Genomic DNA, 18,705 nt, shown 5'->3' on the forward strand with positions numbered 1-18,705 from the left:
GGCAAATTCGACTTAAGGATAAAGAGTCCAACTCTTGCCTCGAATTTTTCACCATCATTATACTTATTTCGGCGTCACTATTCACAAAATTCTTCCAACAATATTTAGCCCATGTTTGGTCAGGATTAGAATTAGATTTTTAATAGATTTTGAAAGAAGTTGATGAAATATGTCATTGAAAACTTGTGGGACCAATATAATATGTGATTGAATCGAATTGTTGAATTTAATTTAGATTAAAATTTAAATTTTAATTGATATCAACATGGGCTTAATAAGCAAACTAATCACGTTTACAGTCAAAATTTGAGGACGTAAAAAAGTCAACAACGAGAAGTTTGATCGTTTAGTGGGTGAACTAAACCTGCTTCTGTTAATACTTTATATTATTTTCAAACCATGTTTATGCTTGACCCACTCACCTACCTCACCATTCACCAAGGTCACATTCAGTTAGAGGAGTACGTTTAACAGAATTCTCTCAAATTCTCACTCCTCTTAGTCAAAAAGGAAAAATAATAATATAGAACGATAAATTAAACGATCTACTACGTATCCATTATACATACAAATGATTTACTCATAAAGCTCGTTTGATAGTGCTTCTGTTTTTTGCGGGAGAACTTTGTGAGAAATTACCTTAAGGCATCTTTCTCTAAAATCTTTCGAGGCAGGCAGACAAAACACTTTAAAACAACCTATTCGAACATGTTCAAAAAGTAACACTTTAATCTTAGAAGCAATTTTGACTTTTCAAAAGTCGTGCCAAACAGACCATAATCTCATTTGAAATCGATGTGGCCCTCATGCAATCTGACATGCTGAACTATAAATAACTGACGGGATAAAGAAAAAACATATGCAATCTTTAATATTTTAAAAGTGATACATAGTGCCACTAAACAAAAGGATTATGTCACGTAACTATAACTATAACTATACTTCGAAGAGTCTGATAGGATTTGGTACTTGAAATTCAAGGTGGGGCACCAACCTAGAGGAGTAGAAAGAGATGGATGTGATGTTATCGCATTGGTAACTAAAATTTGGGTTGGTTGAGAGTTTGCCTAAATGGTTCAGTTGTATCAACCGGTGATCTCCCACGAACTTCTTAGGACAATAAACAAATGACTAATACAAAAGACTCTGACATCAATGTGCAATAAGGGGTTTTTGTGAGGTACAACATAAGATGGATTCTGTGTCATAATCTGATGAGATCATGATTTGGCTTAACCAATCCAATGTAACAATCTGAAATCACGCCTAATGATTCTTCAAACGAGTATTTGGTTTACGCAAATCTTCGTGGAATAACACACATTACTAAACAATAGTATACAAAGCAGCGGCCAATATCTCGTCAGGGCCATTACTTTAGTATGCCATTAGGCATATACAAATGGAAAGAAGGGTAAGTTAAAGAATTTGGCCACCCCTTTTCCTTAAAGAGAATCTGAAGCCTCATTTGATCAACTCCGCATCTATTTGTCTAGTAACGTAGACTGATTACTACTAAACAATATTAAAAAATGAAAAAAAAAATGAAAAAAAAAAAAAACAGAGAGAAGAAGAAAAAGCTAAAATCTTATTAATCAAGGTTCAGTTCTGTCCAGTATTGCACAAAGAAAATGCATGGACAGAATTCATTCTTCATGTCGATGTTTCTAAAAAGGACGATGGATAAGTGTGGTTGGACATGACTTAACAATGCATTATCAATGTAGGTCCAATTGCACATGAAGCCCAGAGAGAAGCCTGTATAATCATAGCATAGGGTTCCGCAAATGGCATTGAATTGGAAAATACAAGACAAACATTTCCCATCTGTGTTTTGAAGCAAGAGGTGCTCCACATGATGTTAGGCATTGTTCAAGGCTGAGACACTGCCAAATCTGCAGAACCAGCTAGGTCAAATTTTCAGTGCGAGTACTAACTAAATTTGGCCAGTCTAGGCATAAATGTCTATTTCAACAACTAGGTCCCGTTTGGTACTCATTTTTGTAAAAATGAGAGTGAAAAATATAGCCGTTACGGGATTCACACAAAAGAGAGAGTCAAATACGGTGGTTTGATGTGATATATAACGATTATATTTTTCATTTAAATGAGGAAAGAATGGGAACCAAAAGCCCCTATTTGAGCCCATTTTTCAAGAATGCATTTTTTCCATTCTCATTTTCAAACACACATTCTTTCATAAAATAATAATACACGTATTTCGAAAATATTTTCTTTTGTTAAATACACATTCTCCAAAAAATCACTATCTTATACTACATTTTTCTCCAAAAATGGGGATCAAACAAGTGCTAAATCTTTCTACCCAAATAAGCTAGTCAGAAATTTGTAGAACTTTCTGGTATTGTTCCCTTCTTCTTTAGACCATTTCTTCCTCTTTATCTTCCCCAGCTACCCACCCTATGATTCTGTTAGAGAATTCGTGGAAATACTTCAATAGTTTAATATGGTAATTTGATCAACTCGGAAATAGAATGTATAGTCATTAAATGGGTTCGTGGCGAATTTATCGTCTATCACTAGTGATGTCTGAAAATTTGCACTGGAAATTATTTCCAATTTATAATAATCCGTCCCCACCCTTGCAAGCAAGCCCTTGGTATGGCGTAGAAGGTTTATGTTTAGTAGCAGTGGGTAGTAAAGTGACTTTGTTACCTATTCCTTTAGGATCAGCGAATTTTTTGGTATTTCATATCCATGCATTTACGATTTATGTCACGGTATTTATACTTCTGAAAGCTGTTATGTTCTCTCGTAGCCCCTTTTTAATACTGGAATAAAAGCAAATCTTAGTTTTCTTTTTCCTTGTGATGGACTTGAAAGAGGGGATGCATGTCAAGTAATGGCACAGGATGATGTCTTCTTATGACCATTCTAGATGTATAGTTCCATTTTGATAGTAATAATATTTCATTTTAGTTAAAAAATGCAATCAAATGTTTGGGGCAATGTTCGAGACAGTATAAGTAATTAAGGAGTAGTAACTCAAATCATGAGAGGAAACTTCGCACAGATTTCTATTACTATTAATGGGTTGCTCCGAGAATTCTTATGAGCATGTCATCTCAAGTAATTCAGTGTTATGATCTTTTATTATCACCATATGACTTTTTTTTCCTAGGTGCTCATTTTGCATGGACTTTTAGGCAAATTAGTCAGAGTTCAACGTGCATTACACGTTATTTTGAAATACTTTATAAGTGATGTAAAAGTAATATTTGATACAAGGTTTATTTATTTTTATTTTTACTTTTTTCCTCCTAACTTCTTTAAAGTTTCAAATCTCATTTTTCTCCTGACACTTAGGTTTGCCATTTTTACCAAATAATTATCTTTTATACTCGGTTCATGTACACTGATGACTTTTTCTCCACCTCAATCTGAATGTCAAACATCTCAGTCCCTCAACCCACGGTTTGAACAAAGCTATTGGATTGGATTTGACGATTGAATGATCGTTTAATTGCACATATTAGAAATGATGTATTTGACAATATTGATAACAAAATAATTATATGACGATGAAAACATGTATTCCATCTGAATAAGCCAATCAAATTTCACCATCAACAAAGACCATTGCACTCCAGGGAAAAGAGGCTAGTGCATGTTTAGCGAAGCTTGATAAATTTATTTATAAGTAAATATGTAAAATCTTAAAATGATGGTTCTTTTGAAGGTCTTAAGTTAGAAATTAGTCAGTTAATAAGCTAACCCTAAATGCAAAGTAATTAGCTTGTTTAGAAATAAAAATAGAATCATTTAAAGCAATGCAAAGTAGCAAGTTAAGAGCCTGCTTGGGAGGGATTTTTTACCTCAAAAAATTGATTTTTTGACCGTTATTTCACTATTTCAACCGTAACTTTTGACTTCTTCTCTCACACTTTTCTTCTAACGGTCAAAAAATCAATTCTCAAAATTTCTCTTAAATGGGGCCTTACTTTTACGCCTAACTAAACAAGCAATAAGAAGTTAAGCATGTCGAGCCAGAAGCCGATGGAAACATAAGGACCCTCATAACAGCAAAAACCTTATGGAAGAACCCAGGGGTTAGACTCCTAAAAAGCTTTTGGTCATACAGATGTCTTGACACACAATGTCAACAAAAAATTTGGTCAGTTGAGGATAAAATTTGGCCAAGGTACTGGAATTGATAGCAAGAGACTCAATTCATCCATTTCTTGTCCACAATGATGTCTTTACTTAAATATAGAAACGAGGCAATTATATTGATGTTTAGCCTCGATAATAAGAGTCAGCCACATCCAAATAAGATGACAAATACTAGGGTGAAGTACTAATCTAGGAGTTTGGTTATTCAGTAATCAGTACCATTGAAGAGAATGTAAACATTATCTTTTATCAGCTCTACAACACAAAGAAGCCTCGCAAGTCAACAGTTAACCTATAATGGAAAGTATAGCAATATGTATATGGTAACTTACAAATAACAAGGAAATTTGATTCGCAAAACTGATTCGTTGCCTGGAATGAATCAATAATTTCACCAGCGTAAATTCAAGGGCAATCATAAACAACCAATTGCAATTCTCAAGGTCACATATGTATTCAAATATTTATAAGCTTGTATATTTGCATCATAAGTTCACAAAGAAGAAAGATACAGAACAACAAGCCTTTTAAACAAAAAAAATTGTAATATAATAAGCCCAAAATTTCAGCACCATATTACATTCAAATAATCTAAGCTCCTCTATCATAAACCAACAAGGATTAAAGAAAAGATGAAGAGAACTTCAAAACCTTTCCGCCAAGCGTGCAGTCACTGCTCTCAGCTTAGAGTAAACCTTTCCTGCAGGCGATCCCAAAATTAAACTACAAAGTGAGTCTCTTGCCACCTTAATATTAGCAAAGGAGCCGAGTATATGAATCTTGGTATCAGCAATCACAATCCTCGTCTTGGTCGCATTCTCTATTGCAAACTTGGTTTTCCCTCCCTTACCACTCAACCTCCCAATCGCCCGGGACAAATGCTCCCCTCTCAGAGTCTTCACATCCTTAATCTCAAAGGATTCGACGTAAAGCTCGTCCAATCGAAGCAATGCCACGGCATCGATTACATCAAATCCGAGCATGAAGGCGTGCACAAAGTCCGCACATTTCTGGAGGTTGCTAATATCGGGGGTATCTTGCCTGGTCTTTAATTCAACCCGTCGGGCCTTGAGATTCATCCGGATGTCAATTTTCATGTGTTCATATACAGGTGTGTAGATTTCCATCCACGCTTTCTTTAGCGGGGTATAGCGATGGGGCGGCACGGAGACTTTGCGGAATTGGATTTGGCCATCGGAAATTTCGTGGGCTTTCAGGGGCTTGAAGTTGGGCTTTTGGGCGAAGGGTACGGTGTTCCTTGCAGCTGGTGGCGGCAGTTGGACGGCGGGTACTTCCATATCCATTCCGGCAGCAGTCTCTTCGCCGTTGGAAGAGAAATAGAGAAACAGTACAAAATGAAAAGCAAGATGTTGAATTCAACGTCTCTCTATCAATCTCTTGTGTCGCAGTTTCAGAAGCAAGGATTTGTTAAACCCTCGGATTGGACGAACACAAGAGACAGCTAGGGTTGAGTGAAGTTCATGCGGCAAATAACACGAGCAATGAACCGGGAAAAAAAATGGTCTGGGCTGGAGGTTTGGCCCAGTTTACGTTTGGGTTAAACTTATGGGCCATAATTTTGGGTCCAATTGAACTCTTCCCTAAAACAACTTTTAGCTACAAATTGGTGACTCTTCTCTCTATGATGCGGCGTTTCGCATGTTTATGGAGGTGTCTATTTTACGTTAGCTGAATGTAGTGTAAGCTTTCTCAATATATTCCTTTGGATTTCGACAGAAAATTGTGTTTTTGTTCCGACTTCTTTCTTACTCAACTCAGTAAGTCATCATCGGAGAGAGTTGATGCGGTTTGTAAATTTGAAAAGTAGACAAAGCATTCTCCTCTTATCATTATTTGAATGTGCTACAACATTTTTATTGAGCATGACTTTTGAGAATGGTAAAAATAGCAATGGTGGTGGTCCTGAGTATAGGCGATCGCCGAAAACACCGTTTTGGTAAGAGCCTCAAATTATGTAAAGTTAATTGGTTAGTTGAAAAAATGAAAATTATATTTTTAAAATTCTGAAAATAGAATTATTGTATGAAAGCATAACAAACTAATAAAAATTGAAAATACAAAAATCTTTAAAACATATATATGGAAACAAACTTATCACTTACATTTATTTATCACAAATATTACTTTCCCTATTTATAATTGTAGACATTTTATCTTCCAAACACTCATTTTTATTTTTTAACCAAGCAAAATGTCTCTTTGTCTTTTCAAATTCCATGTCCAACAATTACCCATCATTGTTTTTTCAACCCAACAAAATATAAATTATTTCTCTTTGAATTAAAGTTTTGAAGATTCAATACAATTTGATTTGATCTCGCTGCTATTGTTACAGCTTTACAGATTTCTTTCTCTCTCTTATTTTCAAAACATACACTACATAGTATATATGTTGTTATTATATTGTTTTGTTTTAATATCACGAAAATAATATTTGATATTTGCTTAAAATACTTTGAATTAAATAATTATTTGTTCTTCTTCATTCAGATGCTTCTTATTTTAAGTTAATTTCTTATGAATTAATATAAAATTAGAAGCTTGTTTATATTTGATCATCATTTTTATTATTTTGTTATACTATCTTTTGTATTCACATTCTCCAATTTTGTACATAAATCACTCAAATGCATATTCAATTTTATTTGAAATAGTTGTAGTGAGAAAATAATCATACAAACGAGCACACCCCTTTGTCATTGCATTGTAATTTTGTTTGCCAAAATTTACTTGTAATTTGTAGTACTGGTTGAAATTTGACATTTTGTTTATTTTATTTTCAAATTTTGGGGCTTAGTTAGCTGTGTTAGATTCTTTATAATTATACTAAACCCTTGTTTGGCATCAATTAAAATTTAAATTTTAATTGAAGTCAAAATTGATAATTAATTTTAGCCATATGTTTTATGGGTTCCAAAATTTTAAATTCACATATTCTATCTACCTCTATCAAAATCTATTAAATTTTTTTATTTTAAGGGTTGTTTGAGCCCTATTTTCTCAAAAAAAAAAATGCATTTTGAAACGATGGTACGATGGAGAATGTATGATTAAAAAATAAGAAAAAAGTTTGGGTTTGTGTATAATATTATTTTATTGAGAAATGTATGGTTGAAATGATGTCAAATTACTGTTAAATAATATATTTTAATGAAAAAAATGAGATTCAAACAAGGGCTTAATCTCCATTAAATAGGTTAAAACTCCATACAAGGAGAATCAAAATATAGGACTCCAATTTAAAATTAGTATAAGACCCCCAAAATATTAGAGTTGACTCTGCTTTAACCTTTACACTTTTGAACTTTAATTAATCTCCAAAATTCAGAAGCAATCATTTACCTCTCCAAAATTCTCAGAGTTTCTCCATTCGGGGATGCAAGATGCATCATTCTTGTTTCCTTTACGTAACTCTAGTTTACTCGAAAAGATATAAATAAACTGAAAGTTGTATTTTGTTGTGACTTATTTATTAACGTTCATATCAAGTCCCATACCATTGAACATTATAAGATAAGTCATCATGTGAAAAAAAACTTTAGCAATTTGTAAGTTTTGAAATTAGATGAAGCATTCTCTACTTATCATTGTTTGACTTTGCTCATCAACATTTTTATTGAGCGGATTTTGAGAAAAGCAAAATTTAGCAACAACATTCTTTAACCTTTGACACCTTAACACCGTTATTGGTATCCATGATTCAAAAGTAAGCATTTATGTCTCCAAAATTCAACACGTGTCTCCATTAAGGCACAAGATGCATCGCTCTAGTTGCCTCTCTGTAACTTGATTTTACTTGAAAAGATGAAATCAAATTAAAAGAGGTATTTTGGCTCTGACCTCTTTATTGACGTTAATATCCAATAATTATAACCCTATATAATTGAACATTGTAAGATAAGTTATCTTGTGAAAAAGCTTTCACAATTTGTAAGTTTTAATATCAGATTAGATGAATCATTCTCTACTTATCGTTATTCGAATGTGCTCCTACAACATTTTTAGAGTTGGACTTTCAGAATAGCAAAAATAGCCACAAATCTTTGATATCTTTGCAGTTTAATTAGTCTCCAAGATTCCAAGGTAAGCATTTACCTCTAAAAAATTTGGCTGGTCTCTTCACTAGAGTGTGAGATCATGGGCAAATCCACGTGGGGTCATGTGGGATCATTTGACCCCACAAAATTTTTTATTTTCCTTCATTTCTTTTATTATTATTTTTTTAGAAAAATAGCGTTTTGACCCTTTTATGACTTACTTTGGCGCACTCATTATGAAATGTCAAATGAAGTTGAAATATTACATTCTCAATACCATTTTGAAGTGTTCATAGTCTAGTTTTTTGCTCGTTAATTGCGTACGAATCGACCAACCGTAGCAAAAATTACGACGCATCAAAATAGGCCGTTTCAAACTAATATTTTGATAATTTCGATTATATGCTAACTATACGGATATACAAGAAGAAATCTCAGAAGGATTATTTAAAGGATATATAACCAAGAAAGGTCAACCTATAATTTTTGAAGAATTATTAAAATATAAAGAATATTTAAAAGTATTCAAAAGATTGAAAAATATAAATATAGGACCTGATTGATAATTTTTTAAAGATATAAAATAGATATTATAAATAATTTCATTAAGGGCAATATAATACTTTTAATAAGAAAGACTATTATGAAAAATAGCAAGAATCTGCCGGCCACCATTTTCAAAGTTGTCCCAAAAAAGTTACAGAGTAAGCACAATAAACCCCAAAAATGGCATTATTGGGGGACGATGGACGAGGCTACGAGTTGGCTCAGAAGCTGGAAGGCCACGGCGTCTGGCGGTTGTGGCTGGGTGATTCGTTCTACTCAACCTTCATCCACTCTCTCTCTTCGCAGTCATCGTGGGACGCCTTCATGCGAGCTGACGACTCCAAGACCAAGACCCAGATCCAGCTTCAGCTCCGTGCCCGCGCCCTCCTCTTCGACAAGGCATCCGTCTCTCTTTTCATCTGCCCTAGTAATCGGTCCTCATTGTCCGCCCCTATCTCAAAGCTAAATCCTAATTGTAAGTTTTTATTTTTTTATATGCTTTGAATCTATGAACTTTCATGCCCAATTCATCCAGCCGAACACGGTGTTAATTAGAGTTTGTTTTCTAGTATCAAATTGTCTCAATCTTGAAATTTGGTTTCATTTTTGTTTTTTTGTATCTTTTAATTATAGAAAATATTCTATTGTACAGAGCTCCAATTAAATTGTATATTTTCAGATGAATATTAGTTAATTTTTACTTTATTTTCTCCTATCTTTTTATTTTTCTTCAACCACCCATTTATGGCTGAATGTAAGCTGTATGTTTTAACGTGAATCAGTTGCTTCCTTTAATTCCTTTCTACCGTCTAGGCTGTGTTTTCATTCGGGTCTCTATTCTTTTCCCCTTAATTTCTATATATGTTTACATGTTTTACAGATTTGGAGTTGCATGGTGATGATGTGTATTTCACTTTAGAAAACGGCGCACAAGATGCGGATCAACTCCAACCAACGGCTGTTTCAAATGCAACATTATTGAAGGTTTTTCAATTTATAGAGTTCCATTTTAATTAAATATGTATTTTAAAAATGAAGTTGGACCAATTTTTTGTACAATTGAATACCATACTAAGCACTAAACCGATAGCTAATTCAAAGAAACATAAACATAATTCTAAATCAATTGTAACTACAGGGACCAACTTGCCTATTTCAAAAAGACAAGGGACAATACTGACATTAACTGAAACATGGAGGCTTTTTTTCGCTTCCTCTTCTTTGCGGGTCCCTGTTACTGTGTCACATGTCTCACCATCCATCACAACCAATTTGAATCTCGATTTATTGTAAGAGTTTACTAGTGCCTCATTGTAAGAATGTTCTCCTCAATCCAAAATAAAATTGTTTTTCCTTCAACCAGTACCTTGTCTATTTCACTGCACAAATTGTATGTTGCTATTTATTAATTTGAGAACATTGGTTGCACAATCATGATTATGTCATATCAATTTATATTGCTGGAGAACCCGCAGGAGATACTGATTGCGGAGAGAATATCTCGAAACAATAAGATTGGAAGTCTGTTGGAGTATGACTCAATACAGGAGTTGTAAATTTAGCTTAGGTGAACGTACTTGTAAAGGAGTAGTAATGTAGCATTGATTGGAGGTATTTGGAGTTATTAGGAATGCTTGAAAGTAAGCTTCTTTTATATTTAGGTTTAGGTATTCATGGAAAGATATATATTTGGAGTTACACAAATGACTAATGCTGGTTGAATTAGGTGGAGTTCCCTAGGTTTGTTTTTTCCCTGTGATTGTTGAATTCTTATTGGAAAATTGTACAGGATTGCTATAATATTGCCTGTGTTTATAGACCACATGTTGGACCATGAAGATACGTCTATATAGATTGCGCCCTTGTTTGAGCTCCATTTTGGGGAAAAAAATATATTTTAGAATAGTTTTTTTTATTTTTTTTATTTTTTGTAGAATGTATGGTTTAAAAATAAGAAAAAGTTTTTGATTCATGTGCAAAATTATTTTATTGGAGAATGTCTGGTTGAAAATGAGTTTTTGACGAAATGAGACTCAAACAAGGGCCGAGTGTAAATTATGCAAACGTGATACAATAGTTTTATGGTGAAACAAAAAGTGTTAGAATAATAAATGAGATCATATATGAGGTGATTAAAGTAATGCCTATCAGGGATTAGGTATGAGGGAACTGATTGAGATGGATTGGGTTTAGAGGAGGCCTGTAGTTGCATTGTTCAAGAAAATTCATGGAATAGGTTGTCATAAATCATATGAAATGTTATTCTTGAAAAGGACATGAAATTTGTGACTGCGTTTTGGTGATGAACTTGATAGAGTAGATTGCAAAAAAAGGATGCACAAGCTGATCACGTATAAGCATATTACTTTGTGAATTACACATCTAGACAATTTGTACTTGAATCCAGCCATATTATTTTATTTCATTTTTAAAGGATAGCTGGACCTGGTATTTCTGCATGAATTATTTTCCTAAATGTCTCTAACTGTCTCTTGTTCAAGTGGTTTTGTTCTTCCTTTTCAGTGGCTTTACTAACGTAACATAGATTTATATAACATGGTGTGACGACCATATGAATTTTACGGTCTCTTGTTTGCTAATTGACCTCAACTTGATGAGAGGGAGATATTTTAATCCAATCTGAGTAGGAAGTATGAACTGATAAAAAGAACTCTTGAACTATCACTGTAAAAAAGTACAAATTTCATTAATTTCATACAGGTAAATAGATTCGAACATTTTCAAAGAACAGAGAGAAACAGTTCTTCTGATAGTTTGTGAGCAACAACACTTCCGTCCTGCCTAGGATTTCCTGTGTAAAAAGTGCACCTTCTGTCTCTATCTTTTTCTCTCTTCCTAATAAACTTTACGCATATTATCTTTATCATAATTTGAGTTGCCATAAGAATTTAACTGATGTAAATGTTACTAATATATTCAATACTGGGATTGAGCTTGATAATTAATGACTGTTCAAATCCTGCATCACAAACCTTTTTTTGATCAATTGGTCCTAGTATCAGAGTGATGGAGATAGAGAGAATAGAATTAAAAGTTTGATAGGCATTTAAAATAAGAGTTTCACATTATGATTGTTTAGATTAGATTATGTTAGATTTAATATTTTGATAAAGCTATAGCTTATTAGAAGTTCTTTTGATATTTGATAAGTTGCTCTAGAAATAAAGGACTTATTAATTTAAATATTCGCCCTTGATTATTTAAATAAAAATTGATTTCCTCTTGCCCTCAGTTCTTCTTTTATTGGACCCTCTTTTTCTTCTTGATCTTCAGTTGTTCATTGTAAAATTATTACACTCCCGTGTCACATAGGCTATCAAAAAATTGTCTCATAAATACTAGATTGACACGTATAATGATTCCATAAACATCTAGTGAAGATATGATAACCAAATAAAGTAGCCTATGTTTGGATCTGACAATAACATACTATCATTAAATGAGTCAAGCTGACTGGATGAATGGAGTTAATGAAATTGTAGCTATTGGAGCCGCAGGATCCTTTCTGATTCACTATTCAGAATCCTGTTGAAAATGACAATGGAAAAGAAATATTCATGGGGGTAATGCCAGCAACCCCAGGTCTCTGCTTTCTAGTGGCATTGATATACCAAGGGCTTCCCTCCTGTAAACCCCAAGACTCTTGCTTATCTTAACCCTTATTGTTTTGGATACCTTTCTGATCACTCTAGTTTGGATTTTCTTCCCATTCATTTATATCAACTTCGAATGCCTTACTATTTTATTTTATGTGATACACAAAATATCTTTATCCTTTTACTTTGTCATGATAACTGTATGAATTTGCTTTTTGCTGAAGTTACAACTCAATATGTGGTTTCAAACATTGAACCTTGCTTTTAAGATTTTCTTTTGTATATTCATTTATGCTTATGTTTTTGAAGGAATTGTTCTTATTCATCTCTTCTCATGATACCGAACTATCTTTCTGTCTTCTCTTACTTGTTCTTTTAATGCCAGTAATTCTTGTGCCTATCTGACATTATTGTGACATCTTACAGGCTCAATCCAAAGCAGCTCTTGGTAGTGGATCAAGATTTGGTGAATTAGAAGTTGATGCTGTGTCCCAAAGATTTAAGCGTGAAGAATTGCCAGAAACATGGTATAGTCAGTTCTATAAGAAATACAGAGCAAGTGAATCATATAAGTTATCATTTGGGGATCGAGAGTCTGAAAAACGGAGACCTGAGCAGATGTGTACATATCTTAAAGTTCTTGAGAATCACAAGAGGAGGAGAATAGCTTTTAAGGAAGATAAGAACTTGAGTTTTACCAATCCCATGTCGGAAAATGTATCGAATCTGCAATCAAACTCCGTTGTAGATGACAGTAGTGCTGTTGATGAAATGCCATTTTTCCCAGAAACACTGTTTACTTTAAATTGTGTCCCAGATAGTGCAGTCTTGCAAACAACTGTAGTGGAGAACAATCAGAAAGTGGAGTTCAATGGGGTTCTGGATAACTTACCCCGGATGATGACCAAGAGCCCTGTTATCAGCCCTATTATGATAGAGAGACTTGGTATACGTCCAGAATATCTAAACATAGAACAGGGAGGAAGTCAAACTCGTGGAAAGCATGGATATCAAGGGAGCAGAAAGCTTCTTGGTCAAGAACAAGCATCCCAGATGTCGCAAAAGGTGGCAGCAGGATTACTAACAAGTGCGGGATTTGAAGCTTCTTCAGAAGTTCCTTTGGAAGTGTTAGCTCAATTTTTGAGTTGTCACATTGGTAAATTAGGTCGTACTCTAAAAGTCCTTGCTGACAGTTACAGCAAACAGTGTTCAGCCATGGAGTTACTGAAGATGTTCCTTAAAAAAGCTGGATATAGGTCAGTGATGGACCGTTTATGTTGTATTCTTGTAGCGTTCTGATTTTCTTTCTGTGGCTGTTCATATTCCTATAGGATCATTTTCTGATGAAACCTACTGTGTGGGGGTGTTAAGGATGATAGCTGGATATAGGACAAAATTCTAAGGTTCACAGATGGGACTTTACCATTGGTAACAGGGTTGAATCTGAATGTTACTGAGGATAACTGATCTGTATCTTTCTATCTATTTATCTATCTATCTATCTATATGTATATATTATTCCTACTTTGGTTTCATGAAGTTCTGCATGTTCACTTTGTAAATTTGTTGCGGACAATAAATTTATTTTATTATTATTATTATTATTATTATTATTATTATTATTATTATTTTGCCCTGAGCTGTTTTAATTTGTTTTCCGGTCTTCTCAATGGATGATGATTGTTTCAGGATAATGATCACTGTTTATATCCATCTGTTCTAGCTTTCTTAGAATTATTTTCTTATACCTATTTTCTGTATCAGATTGTATTATCTTTGACTATCTTACATCCTTCCCCATTAATCACCAGTAACCTTGGGACTTTATCTGAGCTTGTAAAGGATACTAAGAGGAATATTATTCAACAAAGTCATGTCCAAATACCAGGAATGCAGTTACAGTTGCAAACACAGCATCAAGCTCCCATTAAGCAGTCTCAACAGGTATATAATATTGTCTCTCTTTACTTTCTATTTTTAATGTATATTTCTGTAGTTCTAGTTCAAGTTTTCGTGCTCTATTGTACTCAGTTCAGCATTTTACAGACCAAATTATCTGTTCAATAAGTGAAGCCCAGTTTCACTCAGAATTGCCTGGATAAAATGGATTTTCAAGAAGATCTTGTCCTTTATTTTGTTTAGTAGCAATAGAAGAGAATGTGAATTCTTTTTACCAGGAAATTCTTTTTCAACTAATTCCTTGAATCCTCTTTCCCCTCTCTCAACAAAGGAAAGTCTATTCTTGTAGGAAATGGAAATAAAAGAAGGCTCATCTTCCTATCCCTCTCTTCTAGGCAAGTCACTGCCGCTACTGCATTATCCCCCCACTACTGTTGCTCTGCGCTTCCAAACTAGGCCCCTATTTGAGCCCCATTTTTCGGGAGAAATTTGTTTCGGAATAGTGATTTTTTCGAGAATGTGGGGTTAAAAAATACGGAAAAGTTTTGGATTTACGTGTAAAATTAATTTGTGGGAGAATGTGTAGTTAAAAATGAGTTTTAGAAAAATAAGTTTTGGGAAAAATGGGGCTTAAACAAGGAATCGATCTTCGCCTTCTCATATCTTCCTGCCCTTCCTACCCACAGCTACCTCTAACCCCTTCAACCCATAATAAGTATTTACCATTCCCATTTCTTCCCATTACAGTGTCTGGCTATCACCACCTTTCATATTGGTTCCACCCCCCTAATCGTTCAAATTTACACCCTATCCTCCTTTTCCCAGTTCATCTACCTCCACTGTTCATAGGCCACCATCATTCCCATCCTCTCTTCTTCGCCTCTGCCTTGTCCTACAGTAAGCTGAGTTTTAAATTGTTCTCTCATTATTTGAAAGATTTGAGATTTGATGTTTGGGTGATTCCATCCTAAAGAAATTTTAGCATGTTTTATCTGATTATGAATTAGTAGTTTTTGTGGTACTCTTGGATTAGTTTTGCTTAACTAATCTTTATTTTTGGTTTCTAACAATTAATGAGTTCTGGATGGTGGTTGTGCAAGGGTAAGGTGGTGCAGTTGCGTCAGATTTTGTTTATGTTGAAGAAGAATATTATTGATGCATCTTTTTATGCATTAACTAATATTTGAAGGGAAATGGACCTTAGACCTTGATTCAACGTAGGATCAGATTCTAGGCCACCTGTTCATTCCATGGGACATGAGATGAGAGTCATGCTGGGGTGTCCATCCCCCACATGAATAGTGAATTGTGCACAATTATATGTGGGAGAAAACTTTGGTCACATGTAAAACAGAATTGCCATAAAGGTTTATAGAATATTCAGGCTGAAGTTAAGAAACTAGTCAAAACTTAGGATTTTTAAGATGCATTGTATTTTACTTTTAACCAAGTTTCTGTTTCAGCTTTGGAGTATTTTTGTTGAATATGATATTTATGTCAATTTGCTTTTGTTATAATTCAGATTCCAAGACAAATGAATCCAATTTTGCAGCAAATGAATAATGCCAAGCATCTAGCTTTTCAACTACAGCAGCGGGAGAGGTTGAGAAGACAACAACAGTTGACAACTCGTCCTTCCATGAATTCGAATATGAATATGGAAAAGGACAGACCTATGGTCCAAGTGAAGATGGAGAATCCTTCTGATTCTCCATTGGATAATAATGCCTTCACAGCAATGAATGCCAGAAACCCCCAGGTGCATCAGTTGAGGCAGCAACAACTTGCTGCAATATCTACTTTCCGTGCTCAAGCCAACAATGCGTTTAGGCCAATGAATTCTCTTCAAGTTCCACAAATCCAGTCCCCGTAAGGAACTCTATTAATTAGATTTGATTCTTACTTTTTTCTCTTACTATTACAACTTTTGGGGTCCCATATGAAGTGAATTTGATTGAAGAATATGCATTTTTATAGCTGCCGGAAGATGTATCTAATATTTATTGCTTTATGCAGGAACACGGGAATGGTTAGGGCTCAACCCTTGAAGGTTGAAGGCTTTCAGGAATTGATGGGTGGAGATGCTTCCATGAAGAACGATTCGGAAGAAAATAAGTTAATTTCTCCTCCAAAGTAATATGCAGTAGAGGTCTATCAGTTGATCTCTATAGAATCTTCCGGATTGGATTCAATAGGTACCCTAGTTCATATATTCACAGTTCTGTTATGAATTCGTCCCTTCTTGTAAATAATCTATTCTGGTATGGATGAAAATGCACATAGCAAACAAGCATACTTTTGAAAGTCGAGATAGCTAAGTGGATTAAAGCTTTTGAATGAAATCTATTCTTTCTAATCTATTGTTCTCTTGATTTTGAAAGAAATCTTTAGCTTTTGTTCACTTGTAAGTATAAAAACCTTATCCAATCCAAGTGTTTTAACACTTTGATATTATAAAAAGATGCATGCAATTACCCAAATCTAAATTCTCCCAGGCTAAAACAACAATCCCCATATTGGAATCACTTGAAAAGCTAGAGAGGTACATCTTATACAAGTAGATCTTCTTCTGTTCATCTCTTATCTGTCTACTTGTCTATCATTTCTCTATCAACAGATACATATAAGCCAAGGAATGCACAAACGATACACAATCCATTATTCATTTGGAAAGTCTATTTATTTCTATTAGAATACTTTAAGCCTTCTTGTGATTTTGTAGATGATCTAAGAATCGCTCCATATAACCATCTTGTATATCCTTATTCGACAACATTTCTCTCATCTCTTTAACCTTTTCCCTGTAAACTTTACCTCCTTCTTCCACCATCACCAATCTCAGAGAGTTAGCAACTGCGTCTTTAGTAAATGATCCGTCCAACTCATTTCTCGCTATCTCATGTCCCAACTTCTTTTCCTCCAATAGGCTGGAAATCAATCCTTGGTCCAGCAAGAAAGGCAACAAGATTATCCATTTCCCGAATTGCAAAGCCTCCACGACTGAGCTCAGCCCGGAGTGACACAAGATTCCACCCACCGACTCGTGGCTCAGTACCTTGAGTTGAGGAACCCAACTTGTAAAAACCACCCCACGTCCTTTAGTTCTCTCCTCGAACCCTTCTGGTAAATGAGTCACCTCATTATCTGCTGCCCCTCGTTGCTTCCTCAGAACCCAGAAAAATGGCAATTCCGACTTCTCCAAGCCTAATGCAATTTCAATAAGTTCATCTTGATTTGGTTTCGTTTCACTTCCAAAAGCTACATAAACAACCGATCCTTTTTCTTTCGCGTCAAGCCATTCCTTAATTTCAATCCAGTTTTCATTTTGCTCATCAGAACCACTATCAGTAGTTTTTGGGGGCAAATGGCCGACTGGAATAATTGGTTTTTCGTAAATATTCTCTAGAAGTTGTAGCCACTCAGGCTCAAACTCATAACAACTTCTCATCACCACCACATCACAGCCGTCAATCGTGGCTACCAATCGGTAAATGTCCGAAACATTACCTCCGTCTATAATTGCCTCCTTAAACTGGCGATTAATTTGAAAAAAGCGCATAGAAACAGATGTTTCAAAGGGTACCCACTTGGGTTTCACAGTGAAATCTTCGGGCTTCACCCTTTCATCTTGATTTTGTAATGTAAGTGATGTTGGACCAGTAACGCTCAAAAGAGTTGCAGTAAATATGCTGAAAAAAGCACATGGAATGTTGAGTTTAGCAGCTTCTGGGTATAACCAGTATTGAGCAAAATCGGCAATAATCCAGTCAGCTGCGGAGTCTTCCAACAAACAAGTGATTCTTGGCTGAAGCTTGTCGAAGGCAATTTTAAGGTAGCGGACCATATCGAATGGTACATCAATGGTGGCTTCTGCATCTTCAGGTAGACTATCAACTTTTGGCAATTGAATCTTGACAAATTCTATTAGATGGGTTAAATTCGAAGGCAGTTTGGGAAGGCGATCAATGTTTCTGGGGGTCGAAACAAAGGAGACACTGTGGCCTTTCTGGGCTATGAGCTTGGCGAGCTCTAGGTATGGAATCAAGTGACCGAAGGCCAGCCATGGGAACATGAGAATATGCAATTTACCCTGCTCAGCCATGGACTACAGATTTAGAGGTGCAGTGCACAAGATTCTTGATTATACTATGAAGGTTTGTGATTGAGATATTTATGTTGATTAGATCAGTACAATTTCAACATGCTTTTCATACCGCAACTATCCCCACAGGAACGCCAGCAAATGAGTGATATTTTCCACTGGTACACACCAAACATATCCACATCTATATTAAGACCCTGTTTGAAGGATTAAAGTCTAAATTTTATCCTAAATCAAAATCAACAAGTTATTTTAATCCCGTACTTTATGGAATTCACAACATTTCAATAACATATTTTATTAATTTTTATCAATCAAAATTTACTAAAAATCTGATTTTAATACGTTA

General features: G+C 34.8%; 3 protein-coding genes across 3 annotated transcripts; 1 reads left to right on the forward strand and 2 right to left on the reverse strand.

The window, feature by feature from the left end:
• Window positions 1-4,563: 4,563 nt before the first annotated feature.
• Window positions 4,564-5,618, reverse strand: LOC111367499 (RNA-binding protein pno1). The gene has a single exon (XM_022988409.1). It carries the CDS (start codon window positions 5,436-5,438, stop codon window positions 4,779-4,781), a length of 660 nt encoding a protein of 219 aa, XP_022844177.1. The 5' UTR covers window positions 5,439-5,618; the 3' UTR covers window positions 4,564-4,778.
• Window positions 5,619-8,873: 3,255 nt separating this feature from the next.
• Window positions 8,874-16,614, forward strand: LOC111367500. The gene is made up of 6 exons (XM_022988410.1): window positions 8,874-9,213; window positions 9,619-9,722; window positions 12,782-13,611; window positions 14,167-14,299; window positions 15,777-16,123; window positions 16,271-16,614. The coding sequence occupies exons 1-6, from the start codon at window positions 8,919-8,921 to the stop codon at window positions 16,389-16,391; spliced, it is 1,830 nt and encodes a 609-aa protein (XP_022844178.1). The 5' UTR covers window positions 8,874-8,918; the 3' UTR covers window positions 16,392-16,614.
• A 91-nt stretch (window positions 16,615-16,705) lies between these two features.
• LOC111367501 (UDP-glycosyltransferase 91A1-like) lies at window positions 16,706-18,496 on the reverse strand. Its single transcript, XM_022988411.1, has one exon. It carries the CDS (start codon window positions 18,354-18,356, stop codon window positions 16,953-16,955), a length of 1,404 nt encoding a protein of 467 aa, XP_022844179.1. The 5' UTR covers window positions 18,357-18,496; the 3' UTR covers window positions 16,706-16,952.
• Between the last annotated feature and the right edge of the window lie 209 nt (window positions 18,497-18,705).

The sequence above is a fragment of the Olea europaea genome, chromosome 18 (genome assembly GCF_002742605.1).
Source record: "Olea europaea var. sylvestris chromosome 18, O_europaea_v1, whole genome shotgun sequence".
Lineage (NCBI taxonomy): Eukaryota > Viridiplantae > Streptophyta > Magnoliopsida > Lamiales > Oleaceae > Olea > Olea europaea.